Source organism: Tiliqua scincoides, chromosome 8, assembly GCF_035046505.1.
Source record: "Tiliqua scincoides isolate rTilSci1 chromosome 8, rTilSci1.hap2, whole genome shotgun sequence".
NCBI lineage: Eukaryota > Metazoa > Chordata > Lepidosauria > Squamata > Scincidae > Tiliqua > Tiliqua scincoides.
In genome coordinates this window covers 45,394,152-45,407,643 of record NC_089828.1, presented here as the reverse complement: position 1 = coordinate 45,407,643, position 13,492 = coordinate 45,394,152, and the positions used below count along the sequence as shown (strand labels likewise).

The 13,492-nt window shown below is 44.5% G+C and overlaps 1 protein-coding gene across 2 annotated transcripts in view; it reads right to left on the bottom strand.

The window, feature by feature from the left end:
- SLC6A4 (solute carrier family 6 member 4) overlaps nucleotides 1–13,492 on the bottom strand; it is a 48,425-nt gene that overhangs the window by 12,934 nt on the left and 21,999 nt on the right. For both annotated transcript variants that reach the window (XM_066636186.1, XM_066636185.1), the window contains exons 3-10: nucleotides 11,909–12,043; nucleotides 11,178–11,397; nucleotides 8,167–8,305; nucleotides 6,808–6,942; nucleotides 3,893–3,996; nucleotides 2,192–2,319; nucleotides 786–898; nucleotides 295–426 (exon numbers count right to left, since the gene is read on the bottom strand). In XM_066636186.1, coding sequence (XP_066492283.1) covers nucleotides 295–426; nucleotides 786–898; nucleotides 2,192–2,319; nucleotides 3,893–3,996; nucleotides 6,808–6,942; nucleotides 8,167–8,305; nucleotides 11,178–11,397; nucleotides 11,909–12,043 — 1,106 coding nt within the window. The remainder of the gene's footprint in view (nucleotides 1–294; nucleotides 427–785; nucleotides 899–2,191; nucleotides 2,320–3,892; nucleotides 3,997–6,807; nucleotides 6,943–8,166; nucleotides 8,306–11,177; nucleotides 11,398–11,908; nucleotides 12,044–13,492) is intronic.

Below are 13,492 nucleotides of genomic sequence, written 5' to 3'. Positions count from 1 at the left end.
CTTAATGATCTTGAGTTTTGGTATGGGTTTGTATGAAATTATTCTGTTTTTTGGCGAAACAGCTATGTTGAGCATGCCAGTGGAAAGGTGGGATATAGTCTAACAAATCTTGCATCGCATTTCAGAGAATGGTAGACATCTTGGATTATGAACAATTGTTCTCAGTTCAGCAGCTGTGCTCTTGCACACCTTGTAGTTCTATAAGGAATCCAGGTGCCTGGATGTCAAACTGCACACCCCTCAAACTACTGGTTGCCTGTGTGGTTTCTTGGCCCTCAAAAGGTAGCTACTTACAAAGGTCAGCGTTGATAATGAACCCATGAAGCAGAGCACAATGAAACACAGCACGAACAACTCCCGGCGCTTGCTCCAGATGTGTGGGAATTCATCCAAGACAGCGGTGATCACTCCTTCCAGGCCTGCAAACTGGAAACGCACATGGGGGGGATAAATGAAAGAAAAGATACCTGCCCTCTTCCAAGAGTTCTTGGTGCTGCAGATGGCGCTTGAGCATTCAGATCAAGAATCTTGCTAATCTGCCTAGGCACCAAGGTCTATGGTCAGATTTTGCCTTACTCCTTGAGAGCAAGGATGCAAACCTGAGGGCTCTTTACCCAAAAGGAAGCGGGGAAACTTAACTGGCTCACTGTCAATATTTGAGCATGAATGCTAAAGGAATTTATTGCAAGAGAGAGCCTTTTACTTCTTCAGATTTGGTTTAGCAGAGAAAAATAATTGTGCATTTAGTTACCCCCGTGCCCGTCTGCTGAACCTCCACTACTCACCGTGCTGTCCAATCCCAGCGTGATCAGCATTAGGAAGAATATGATGGCAAAGAAGGTGGAGGCAGGCATGTTTGCAATAGCCTCTGCATAGGTGATAAAGAGGAGGCTGGGTCCTGTCAATGAGAACAGGGGTTAGAACAGACCACACCTGCCCTGTCATTGATTTGAGAATAACAAGCTCCTTCCCTTTTATTTTGTCCAGCAGCTATGCCTTCCCCATGAAAGATGTATGGAGCCAGGCCACCAGACAGTTGGATCCCAGCAACAGATGTAGCAAGCCCATAAGCATCAGGTCAACTGCTTGGTCTATGGGTTTCAGCATTTGTTCATATCTGTGGACATGGTATTGATCCGGCATTGTGTAGGGTTGGGGGAAGCTGCCCCTGGGCCTACTGTCACAAATAGCAACATGCTTAATTTTATTCATCTTCTGTCCTTCACACACACTCAAGTAGCTAGTGGGAAGAGCAGTAGGACATGAATGCAAGACTACATCCCACACCTTGTCATTGGGAGATGCCTGTGAGCTGAGCATTTTCTCCATATGGAATCTCCATATTCAGTTGCAAAGCCAAAGTGGCCAGAAACGAAATGCTGAACTAGATGAACCAATGCCAGAAACTCTGATGTTATATTCTTACAACCCTCATCATCTTAAATAGGCTGCTTGTATGACTTGGCGCTGAAGGCTTTCTGAACAAGGAGATTTCACCGCCTCCCTGGACAGCCTGCCCTAATGCTGTGCCATTTGAGGGTAAAGAAGCTTCTCCCAAAGTCTGATTGAGAACTACACTTCTTGTAGTTTTTGTCTAGGGTGCCCTTCCAGATAACTGTATGTTTGGGCTTTAAGTCTTTTTAAGGGTCCCTTGCAGCTCCCCTCTGCTTCCTTTCTCATTTGCCACCAGTACACTGGAACTGGCTGTGCAAGTTGTGTTCGAGGCGTGGCCCTGAGATGAACAGCTAAGCGAAAGCTCATTGCCCACTGAAAAATGTTGCCTGCAAAGGAAACATGACTCTCCAGTACCTGGGGTGAGAGACCATAGCCTGAGGCAGAGCACTTGCTCTGCATGTATGTGGTGCTGGGTTAAATCCCTGGTAGCTCCAACTAAAATATCTTGTAGCAGGTGATGGGCATGGTGATGGCTTGAACCCCTGGACAGCCACTGCTAATCAGAGCAGGATTAATGGGTTGACTCGGCATGAGACGGCTTCATGTGAACTTTGTTCCCTGGCTCCCACCCTTTCTGTACAAGATTCTCATGCATGACTGGCTGTGAAATGACCTGTACTCTTTAAAATGACCATGCAGAGTTTCTTAGGATGCAAGAGATCATCTGCAGGGCAACAAGGCAACTTTCACCAGAATCTCACAGCAGAGGTGGGCAAGAGCATAAAGAAGGTGTTACCAGTATCTTTGGCAACCTCTGACACATCTTCGTTCCTCATTTCAGCCATGTAACCAAGCACTGTGAAGATGACGAACCCCGAGACAAAACTTGTCATGCAGTTTATAGCACTGGTGACCAGAGCATCCCTGCAAGGAAAACCCAAAGGCCCCCTTGAGCATCAGGATGTGTTCGCGATGCATCTCCCCCCCCCACTATAATAATAATAACTAGGTATTTATATACCACCTTTCTGGTCATTGGATTACTCCTCTGACTTCTTTCAAGGCGGTTTACATAGGCAGGCATTTCTAAATCCCTCAAGGGGATTTTTACAATCATAGAAGGTTCTTTCTTTCAAGAACCACACAACGTTTCAGATGGATCTTCTTGGTCTGATCTCACTTCTGGCCTCCAGTTGCTTCCCATGCAGGCTGACGCAGCTTGTCACTACTTGTGCTCTCCACCTGTCTGAACAGTTGTCCTTGGATAAGATATTTTTAAGAGCAGCAGTTTGGAATTTGTGGTGGTTGGGGCTGTTTGCAATGGCTAGGAGAGGTTGAAACCATCTTGTTATTACTCGAGTTCTGCCTGGACATTTATTATGTCTAGCAAATATACGGACACTACAGAGTGGCTCTGTAAGTGTGTTGTTGAATTTCTCCCATGAAGGGAATGAAACTATAGGGACAATAGGAGTGTTATAGGTGGAGCATTTTCTAGCAATGAGCAGCCTCTGCATTCATGAAGTTTTGAATGGATGACAGAGCTTTGAATAAAGGCCTGTTTACTACTCCCAGCCAGCGATATGATGAAGGGGGAGCAGAGCTCTGGAACTTCTCCTGCAGCCAGAGTGGTGACATCATCAGCAGAAGAGTTCAGGGGCTGCTTCTGAAATTTTCAAAGGATCTTAGCAGAGACATGGCATCAGGCTCAGCAGGTGACAAAGTGAGAACTTTACCTAGGGGCTGTATATTAGTTAAGCCATCACCTTTTCCCATGGCTACCTGTGAGACAGTATGTCGCTCATGCTACATTAAAGCTACAATCCAAGGCCAGTTAACTTGGAGGTCACTCCTACCAAACATGTAGCATTATGGGAAGTATTGCTGTACAGCAGGAATATCCAACTTGTTTCCTATACAGGGCCAAAGTTAGCATTCATGCTGCCTGCTGAGGGCTGGAAGTGACATCATTTTTGATTCAGTGTCATGATTTGATTCAGTGACATGATTCTGACATCAGCAGAAAGTGACATCATTAAGGAAATGATGGCCAGAAATTAGCACTTTATTCTCACATACAAACTCATTAGCTGCAAAAGACAGGAGAGAAAATCTGCAAATCTTGTTCATATTTTTAAGATATGAGAGAGTCCAATTATAACGGGTCCAGATAAATTGCTTCCAGGGGTTGCATTTGGCCCATAGGCCTTATGTTTGACACCCCTGCTGTACAATCTTAGTGTGGCTATGGGACGTGGCTGTAGGAACATGTCTTGATGAGCTCCTGCACTTTAAAATTTATCACTATACCACTGCTGCTGGGATTGGCCTGGAATCTCCTCAATTTCTAGGTGCCTACTGAAAGCAATCCTGGAAATTTTAACAATGCCCCCAGGGATTTCCAGCATTCCATCACAGTGCATTAAAAAATACCCAGGTATAGCTTCAGCCAGGGTTAAGCAACCCTATTGGGTCTGTCCTTCTGGATGAAACTCACTGATAGCAGTTGTTATGAAACTTGTTGTAGCTTGCAAAAGCTAGGAGGACTCCAAATCCTGGGCCGAGAGAGAAGAAAATCTGGGCAGCTGCATCCACCCACACCTGAAAAAATAGAGATGGCTTATGAAAAGGATGGCTGTCAGGACAGAAGGCTGTTGTAAAAAGCCATGCTGCTGCTGGTGTGCAAAGGGTGAAGGTGCTGTTTGCATTTGAGGCCTATATATCAAATGTTCACATTTATAGTTTGCAACATGGTCTTTCACTGGAATGATGATAGCCCTCTAATCCAGGTAGGGGAGTCTTCTGTGTAACAGAGAGCATGGAGTAACAGTGGAGGAAGAGCAGGTAGGTCAACCTGGCATTGGCAGACCCCAAGTTTTTGGCTTGAGACTCAAGCGTTGGAGAACCATCACAGGCTCTCCAGCTAGTCTCCCATCTCAAGTGTTGGAGGCTTAAAATTTGGGACGGCTGCCTCCACTGCCACCCCACTCACTACCATTCAAAATTTAACCTGCACTGCCACTCCACCTCCTCCCATTGACCTGGAAGGAGAGGAGGTGGAGTGGTGTAGCAGCTCTATAATTGGCTGTAACAATATTTTTGTAAACACTACTTAAAAAAAACATTTTGTTCATCATTCTCAAGAAGACAATACAGTCCAACCTCTGCACCTGCCAGAGTTCTGATCCCAGATCCCCCACAGATGCAGAAAACCGTGATACTGAAATATGCGATGGGGGCCAGCATCCACTCCCAGGCAATGTTCTGAGGCCCCCGGAAGGCCTTCAGAAACCTGCTGAGGCCTCCCCAGGCCTCAGACCACCTCCTGGCACAACTGGAAGTCTCTTCTGGTTGCATATAGGAGGTACAGGTCAGCTTCCTGTGCAGACTCCGCAGTGGGCCAAATCTGTGGGTTCTAAACTAGTAGATAAGGAGGCATGACCTGTAGTGCCATTAGAAAATTTACAATTTCTCTTACATTAGAATGTGTCCCATTTTGCTTGTTTTCCCCCATTTTTTGTTGTTATTTCATCCTAACAACAAATTTTCGCAGTCATTCAACAATACACAACTACGTAACATCACCAAGTTGTACCTCCTGAATCTCAGGTTAGGGAGTGCCTACATCGTGACAACCCTAATCACAGCTTGTCTACTTCCAGCAGGAGTGTGTCCCTCCACAGATTTCCCACAGCTGGCCCACTAAGCCCCTCCAACTGGCCTCTTCAACTCCCTCACCACTACTACCTCGTCACCTTTTGCTGCTACCGGCAGTAGCTATCAGCATCAGAATCCCGGTGGCTGAGTTGTCTTATGATTATACTGCTGGGCAAGCATAGAACTCTTTCTGCCTAACAAACCAGGGAAACCAAAAATTAGGAAACCCCAAGTTCATTTAACAAAAAATATTGTCCAGGATGCTGAGAACTGCACAGCTAGCTTCATGAGTGTGTGTCTGTGTTAAGACTTGCGTTTCTCCCTCTCGTTCCCATATATACACCAAATGCTCTATGGAAGTGGTTCTCAGACGTTTAGAGTTGGGATCCACTTTTTAGAATGAGAATCTGTCAGGACCCACTGGAAGCAATATCATGACCAGAAGTGACATTATCAAGCAGGAAAATTTTTAACAATCCTAGGCTGGAATCCTACCCACACTTACCCAGGAGTGATTATCATTGTTAAAAGCATATACATAGTAGCCTGTTAAAAGTACAGATCTGTAACATTTCCCCAAATGCAGTCACATACCAGACTAATAAAATACTGAAATGAATGGGGACCCACCTGAAATTGGCTCACGACCCACCTAGTGCATCCCGACCCATAGTTTGAGAAACACTGCTCTATAGTAAATATTACTAGTCAGGGAAGTCAGTTTCAAAAATGGTTTGGAATGTGTCATTGGAGAGGATGGGTGGTCTACAGTGTGAAGAGAAAAGAAGTCAAAACCTCCTTGCCCTGGAGTATGTCATCTAAAGGATGGGTCTTCAGCCAGTTTGGTCTTCAGCCAAACCAAAAATGGGGTGCACAAGGGGAATGGCCAACATTGATTTTCTTTCCTTTTATGACCTTGTAAAAGGTAAAGTGAAAGAGGCCAAGCAGGAAAACTACAGAGCACAGAAAGAAGTACAGAGAAATGCAGACAGGACTGGTGCCCCCCAAAACATACAGTGGGTCTTATGAGGTAGGTTGGGGTTAGAGATCTGATATGCTTGAAAATGACTGATCTACCCTTCATTTCATTAAAATTCCTAAGAACAAACTTGTTTCTTTCTGCTCTGTGAACACAGAGCCAAGTGTCACCCACCTTGGGGGTTCCCTTCATTCTGCATCTTAACAGGAGCTGGAAGCTGCACAGCCAGACAGCATTGGAGAGATTGCAATCTGCTCTCTCCTCACTCCAGAAACATTCAATACAATATTGACACTATTTATTACTTTGAGGGATGCAACGGGGCCCCTGGTTGGAGATGTGGCTTTATCAGAGAATGGCGTGTCTTCATTTCCTCTTCATTGAACTCTCTCCTATCAGCTGGGTGGCTGCCTGCTGGCAAATATTAGAACCTGTAATCTCAGTATTAGCTGTATTTATTACTTAAGGGCTGAGATCAGAGCCTTTCATAACTATGCGAGGAAAATGACACTTGCGTACACTACAAGTTTCCTGCAGGCTGGGTTGAACTGGCTTTTGCCACAGCTGAGATGCTGAATGGAGTTTGGAAGCATTTGCAAATATGTGCCTATGCAGTTTTGCAAGAGAGGTTGAGAGCCCTGCAGTGTCTGGTCCAGAAGGTGGGGTTGGCTTACCTTGCCATTCAAAGGAGAAATAATTTCGCAAACGAATCAATGGAGCCTGCCTGTGCTGTGAGATGTAAGAAAAGCCTCTCCACTTGTTCTGTGCCTTCTTACCTCGGTGGCAAGAAGTTTCTGCCAGTCAGGCTTCAGGTAGTAGAGGACCCCTTTCCAAGCCCCAGGCAAGGTCACGCCCCGGATTAACAGGATAAAGAGGATGACATACGGGAAAGTGGCAGTTACCCAAACAACCTGTTTGGAGAATAAATTGAGACACTGTTTGCCAAAGACATGGCTGAAGAAAATGACTGACATTCATGATGAAAAGAATCCTCTGACTTAAATGACAATATTTAATGACTGTGAGTAATTTGGGCTTTTCCAAGAAACTCCGTTCTGTGTCTCTTTGTTGGTTGAGCTGAGGCTGGAGAGGACTCTGGACAGGACCTTATTAGGGGCTGAGGAACTCCTGAAGGGGGCCCACCTGAACCCCTCAGTTGCCATTTTTAGACAGATCTTGTTTCTGGCCTGCACTGAGAATGCCTCTTGAGATGCTGCCCTTGGCTTCCTGAATTTTTTTCCTTTTTTTGTTGCTTTTAATTGTTCTGAGGGGGCAAGGTGTATGTGCACGCGTGTGTTTAAATAGACGCCTTTTAATACTCTTAGGAGCAATCCAAAGTGCCCTTTTGGCCTTCACAAGTCCCTTGCACTAGCCGAAGAGTGTAGAGTGTTCTATGATGTTCAGCACACTAGAGTGTGCTGATGTTGAGTCCTGGAGCCTGATAAGTTTGTGCCGACTGAGCTTGGCCAGTGCAGACCTCTGAAGGGATATGGGGAGGAGGCAGTAGGGATGCGTTTCTGGGTAGGTGGGGAGCAGGAGGCAGGACCAGGATCCAGAACTTGTGGCGGATCCTAACCGTTCCCAGGTGGCCCAGGGCGGTACCGAGCTGCTCTGATTTGCACTACTGATTTAGGTGGCACAGATCTGAGTAGCCCCATTGGGCTGCTCCAGCTCTCCCCAGGGTAAGGAGAATTTTTTCCCCTTGTCTCGGGCCGAGCCTCAGACAGCCTGAAACTTGCGCTAGATGCAGCGCAGGTCCACTGGCCTGCCTGTTCCAGCACAAGTTAGGATTGCACTGTTATTATAACACACTCTGGCTATGTTTTGTAGAACTGCAGTCTACACATTTTCTAATAAAACAAAACTAAGTGGAATAGCCCCTTTCTTGGAGGGGAGGACAGAACGTTTGCTGGCTTTTAGCTGAGATAATAAGGCAACTGCCCCTCACATTGAATCTTTCCAGCTGTGCTGGAGAATCAGCCACACTTGGACGCAGATTAATGGTCATTTCAACTGAAGAAAACAAAAAGTTGCCTTCTTTAAAATAAGATAGCCTACAGTTTGCAATTGGACATCCAGACATAGAACCCTTCTTTACATTACCACTCCAGTTACTCTTCTTGTCAACTCTTCACCTTTCCAGATGTTTTGACCCCTTTCCAGATACTGAAGTATACAATCGTGAAGATAAGCAGCAAGCAGAGGGTGAGCTGCCAGCTAATCCCTCCCAGGTCATCCAGTCCCTTGGCTCTGTGTATTTGGAGAACGTGGCGGCTGAAACAGAAAGGAAATGGATATTGGAGCTCACTCTGGATGCAGACTCTGGTCAGAAGCAGGGCCAAGGGTGTGGAGCAAGGACACAGGATGCAGTGACCCTGCTAGTGCTAAGTAGGACTGGACCTCTCCAGCCACCTGGATGAGAGACCACCTGGGAATATCATGAGTGTCAGCTGTCACCCAGACTTCCATGAAAAGTGTGCAATCATAACAAACAAAATAAGGGAGGGGGCATTTGTGAGTCCGAGAGAGGGTCACTCCACAGTAGGCAGGGGGAGAGAAATAGCCTGTCATCAGACCAGTGGCGTCACTAGGGTTCGCATCACCCGGTGTGGAATGCCAGCGCAACACCCCCCATGCAGTGGGCGGGGCAACACCCCAGGTGGTGGGTGTGGTGATGTACCATGACTCCATCCCCACTGGTTTTTTGGCTGTACCTTTTGGTAGAACAAAAGTAGAACGCATTCTGCATGAAATTACGCATTGATTGATATATAACATGATGGTATTATACTTACAAATTATGATTTTAGTTATTTTAGTCACTAGTGGTGTCATCCCCCCCCCCCGGGTGTCAACTTATTGTAGCAGTTCTCAAACTTTTAGCACTGGGACCCACTTTTTAGAATGACAATATGTCCAAGACCCACCAGAAGTGATGTCATGGTGGAAGTGACATCAGGCAAATTAAAATAAATAAGCATAAATAATTAAAGTAAAACAAAGAAATAAGCAGAAGCCAGCCCTGGTCCACCAAGTGAATTTCCTCCGTAGCCTGCCTGCAATAACACCCCCCCCCACCTCCAAAATCAGTAAGGTTTTCAACCCTACTCAGTGCCCACTTCAATTTAAGAACTTCGGTTTAAACCAGATCACTGTCAGCATCCACCTGGCTTTGCAAGTCTCAAAAAGGTTCACCTTATCAGCTGAAGCCTCTGTTCCTGATCCTTTTTAGTGGGGGGGGGGGGGAGGCTGCCTTCTGGAGCACTTGTTTAGCCGCAGGTACATAGGATCAGGACCATTCTGGTAGCCTTGCACTCTCCTTCACCTGATCTTCCACACCAGCCAAGGCACGTTTGCTTACTCATGAGTAAATGCAACTGTGAGGCTTAGTTTTGCTTTCCATAGGGCTCAATACATTCATCTGCTTGGAGGGAGGGACTTCCTTCTCAGGTGTTTTTGGGGGCTGCATTCATTGGATCAGGACCATTCTGGTGTCATTGGATTCCTCTCAGCCTGCCCTTTCCAACAGACCAAGGCAAGTTCACCTACTCATGAGTAAACATGCAATATGGCTCACTTTCCATAGGGATCCATGCATTTTTTGTTCTCCAGTTTTTTTGGCCATAACGTTTGATAGAAAGGAGATATTTCACTCTGGTTTTTTGCATTGCATTCTGCTCAAAATTCCACATCCAACGTTATATAATATGTTGGGGTTACTCCTAATCACTGTGATTTTAGCGTGTCACCCCCCAGTGAGTGTCATCCCCCGTGCGCGTCACCCAGTGCGGCCCACACCCCCTGCACCCCCCTAGCGACGCCACTGCATCAGACTCACCATGTAATGCGCAAGTGAAAGTATTTGCTGCTGGATTTGAGACGACACTCTACAGAACTGGGGCAGTAGGAAGGTGGGTGAGCTGCCTCACCCCACCTGAGCCCAATCTTGCAGAGAGAGATGGCACAGTCCACGTGCAAGGAAAACATGACCTCTGGCAGTTTTTAAAATGTCATCATCTATTTTTATCATATGGATTTTCTACCTTGGTCAAAAATGGGGGAGGCCTAGGTGTGGCCTAAGCCAGCCCTAGGTGTGGCTGAATATGAGAAACAGCCACCAACCTGGCAATCAGGGGATCTGGAACGAGTGCAGAGGACAAGACTCAGGATGACCCAACTTCCGACAGAGCAGGCACCTTTTATACCAAATTAAAATTGAAACTACTCTACCATTCCACTAACACACCCTTTTAATACATCCATTCTTGGAGAAGGCCAGGGCCAGCCTTTGGAGCTGCTGGTCCAACTGGAACCATTTTTTGCAGGGCCCCAGGTTCTCAGCCAAGGTCTATGGAATCTTGGCAAAACACTTATACACCCATATTTACATAATTTGTCTTTTTAATTTTTTCAGTGAAATAATTTTTTACACTGTTCTATAACTAACATATTATATAATTCAAATACAGTAAAAAATTCAAAATATAAACATAAACACTACTGATTTTTTTTTTTTTAGAATTCAGAAGAAAATTAAAAGTGTTGATGTTCTCTATAAAACATGCAATGTAGTATTAGGTGTCCATTACAATGTGTTGTTGTATGTATTTGATAAGACTAGAGTAGATTACCCTAGCGTGGGGGCCCTTAGGCACAGGGCCCAGTTGGGAACAACTGGTCTAATGGGTTTAAAGCCAGCTCTGGAGACCTGTGTTTCAGCATGAGTCAGAATCATGAATATACCTTTTGAATAGAAGAAAGTAAGGTCAGATGAGTCAAATCTGCCCCTTCCCATAACCAAGCAGAAGGCAAAAGGGAGGAAGAAATTCAGTGTCTGTGATTAGCTCAGAGGATGAAAGTTAGGTGTTGGCCCACTGCTTCTTGCTCATTTGCAACACTGAGGCTGCACACTTTCCTGGGTGTAAATCTCATTTAACACAATGGGATTTACTTCTGAGTAGACATGCACAGAATTGGGCTGTGACTCTCTACAAAAACTCCTTGCTGACCCAGGACATGGGCCTTCAAGGACTTAAGACCACTGCTTTAAGTTAAATAGACAGTTTGGTGAACCCACTCCTTCCTCAAATCCTCTTTCCCTACCCCACCAGTCATGGCATGGCCGTCTCCACTTACATGCACTTACGTATAAAATTCTTCTGCTGGGGAGGTGGAGTTTGCTGTCCAGGCGATGCTCTTATTGGAGAAGTAGTTGGTGCAGTTGGCCGTGTTCCACAAATTGTCACAGCTGGTCCAGGGCAACTTCTCCGTGAAGGAGGAAATGAGGTAGTACAAGGCCCAAGCCATGATGGTGTTGTAATATGAGGCAATGTAGAAAGCTATAATACATATGGCAAAGCCAATTCCTGGACAGAGGGGAAATGCAGACATGAATAAGAAAGGCAAAGTCCTGGCCCGAACAAGGCTGGTGCTCCATTCCAGCAATTTTCTGGGAGCGCAGGGGCTCCCACACTCGCATGGAGTTCCAGCACATGCCCTATAACAGGGGTTATGGCACTAGTAACTGCCTCAAAGGGGCATGCAAAAATATCAACACCACTACCATTTTTGTAAAATTTTCAGGACTTATCTCTTAACAAGCACACTTACTATAGACACAGCTTATCTATTTGAAGTGAAGAAGGCAAGGCAGAATTATCTATCTGAGGAAACTTACATCAGTCATGCTGTCTTTGATTTATGATTATATTATGCGTGTGTTAATTGGAGCTCCTTTTGTGCGTGTGCACGTGTAAGTCTCCCACACCCACCAGAAAATTGCTACCTTGGTGCCCCAGGCCCCTTCAGTTTTGCCCATTCATAATGCAGCTAGAGCTACAGATGTTTTATCAGCTGCCCTGTTCGTCTTATTGTTACCTTTGAAAATGGGGCAGATTTTCCTCCATATTGAGATGCACCCATTTCGATGATACTGCCCCAGCGCCAGCTCCATGTAGAAGAGAGGGATCCCTCCAAAGATCGCCATGATTGTGTATGGGAGAAGGAACGCTCCTGAAGTGAAAAGGACCACATTAAACACAGAGAGGGGAGGCAGGAACTTAAAGAGGCTGTCATCAGTTGGAATGGCAGGAAGCAGCAAGAAAAACAAGTCACCACTGAAGACTAGATCCTATCACATCAATATACACAACCCTACTGGGGATAATAACTATGGGGCGGGGGGGCAAGAGTGGGTCCACCCCTTTCTTTTTATAACTGCCCTCCTTACTGTTTTTGGAAGGTTAAAGGTCAGCATGACTTGGCTAACACTGGCTTAATGAGGACATTCATTCCAGGTTCTCCTACTTTCTCTCCTCTATAAGCTGAGTTCTGATTTTGTCCCCTTGCAAGGTTGGATGGACATCTCCAGGCAGCTCCAGCTAGTCCCTATTATCCACCCAGCTGCTGACTGGAACATAGGAGACAGCCACACTGAGAGTGCAATCCTAATCTGTGGTTACACCAGCATAGCAGCCGTTGCACCAGCCTACAGTGTTGCATATATTTTTTATTATTATTATTATTATTATTATTATTATTATTATTATTATTATTAATAATAATAATAATAATAAATAATATTAATTAATAATATTATTATATTTTTATAATTATAATATTTATAATTATAATTATTATAATTATAATATTTATAAATATTTATATATATATATATATTCATATATAATATTTATATATAATATTTATAAATATTTATTTATTTATAAATATTATAAATAATTATAATATTTATAATTTATAATTATAATTATTATATTATAATTATATTTATAATTATAATATAATATAATTAATATTATAATATTATTAATAAATAATATTAATTAATAATAATATTAATTATAATTAATTATAATTATTATTATAATTATTATTATTATTAATTTATATCCCTCCTTTTTGCCCCATGGGCACACAAGGTGGCTTACAACAATAAAAATACAAAAATAACAATTAAAAACAATAATTAAAACAGATGCACAATTAAAAAATCTAAAACAAACCCCGTGGATTCTAATATAAAAGAGAAAAAAGAGAGAGAAAGCCAGCCAGCCTGTCAGCAATTAAAAGCTTTTTGAAATAAAAAGGTCTTCAGTCCACGCCGAAATATTAACAAAGAGGGAGCAGTTCTCAGTTCTAAGGGAAGGGTATTCCAGAGTTCGGGGGCCACCACCGAGAAGGCCCTCTTCCTGGCCGCCGCCCCTCTCACCTCTCTTGGTGGCGGCACAGTCAAAAGGGCCCCCCCAGAAGATCTAAGAGCACGGGCAGGATTATAAGGAAGGAGGCGGTCACTCAAATACCCCGGGCCCGAGCCGTAAAGCTTTATGTGCCATAAAGCATGTTTGTGACTATACAGGAGTTAGTAGCGCAGATGGAAAGGCCTGTGCCAGCCTGCTGATGATGTTTCAGAACCCCTGGCTGCTGGCAGAGGTGCCGGCA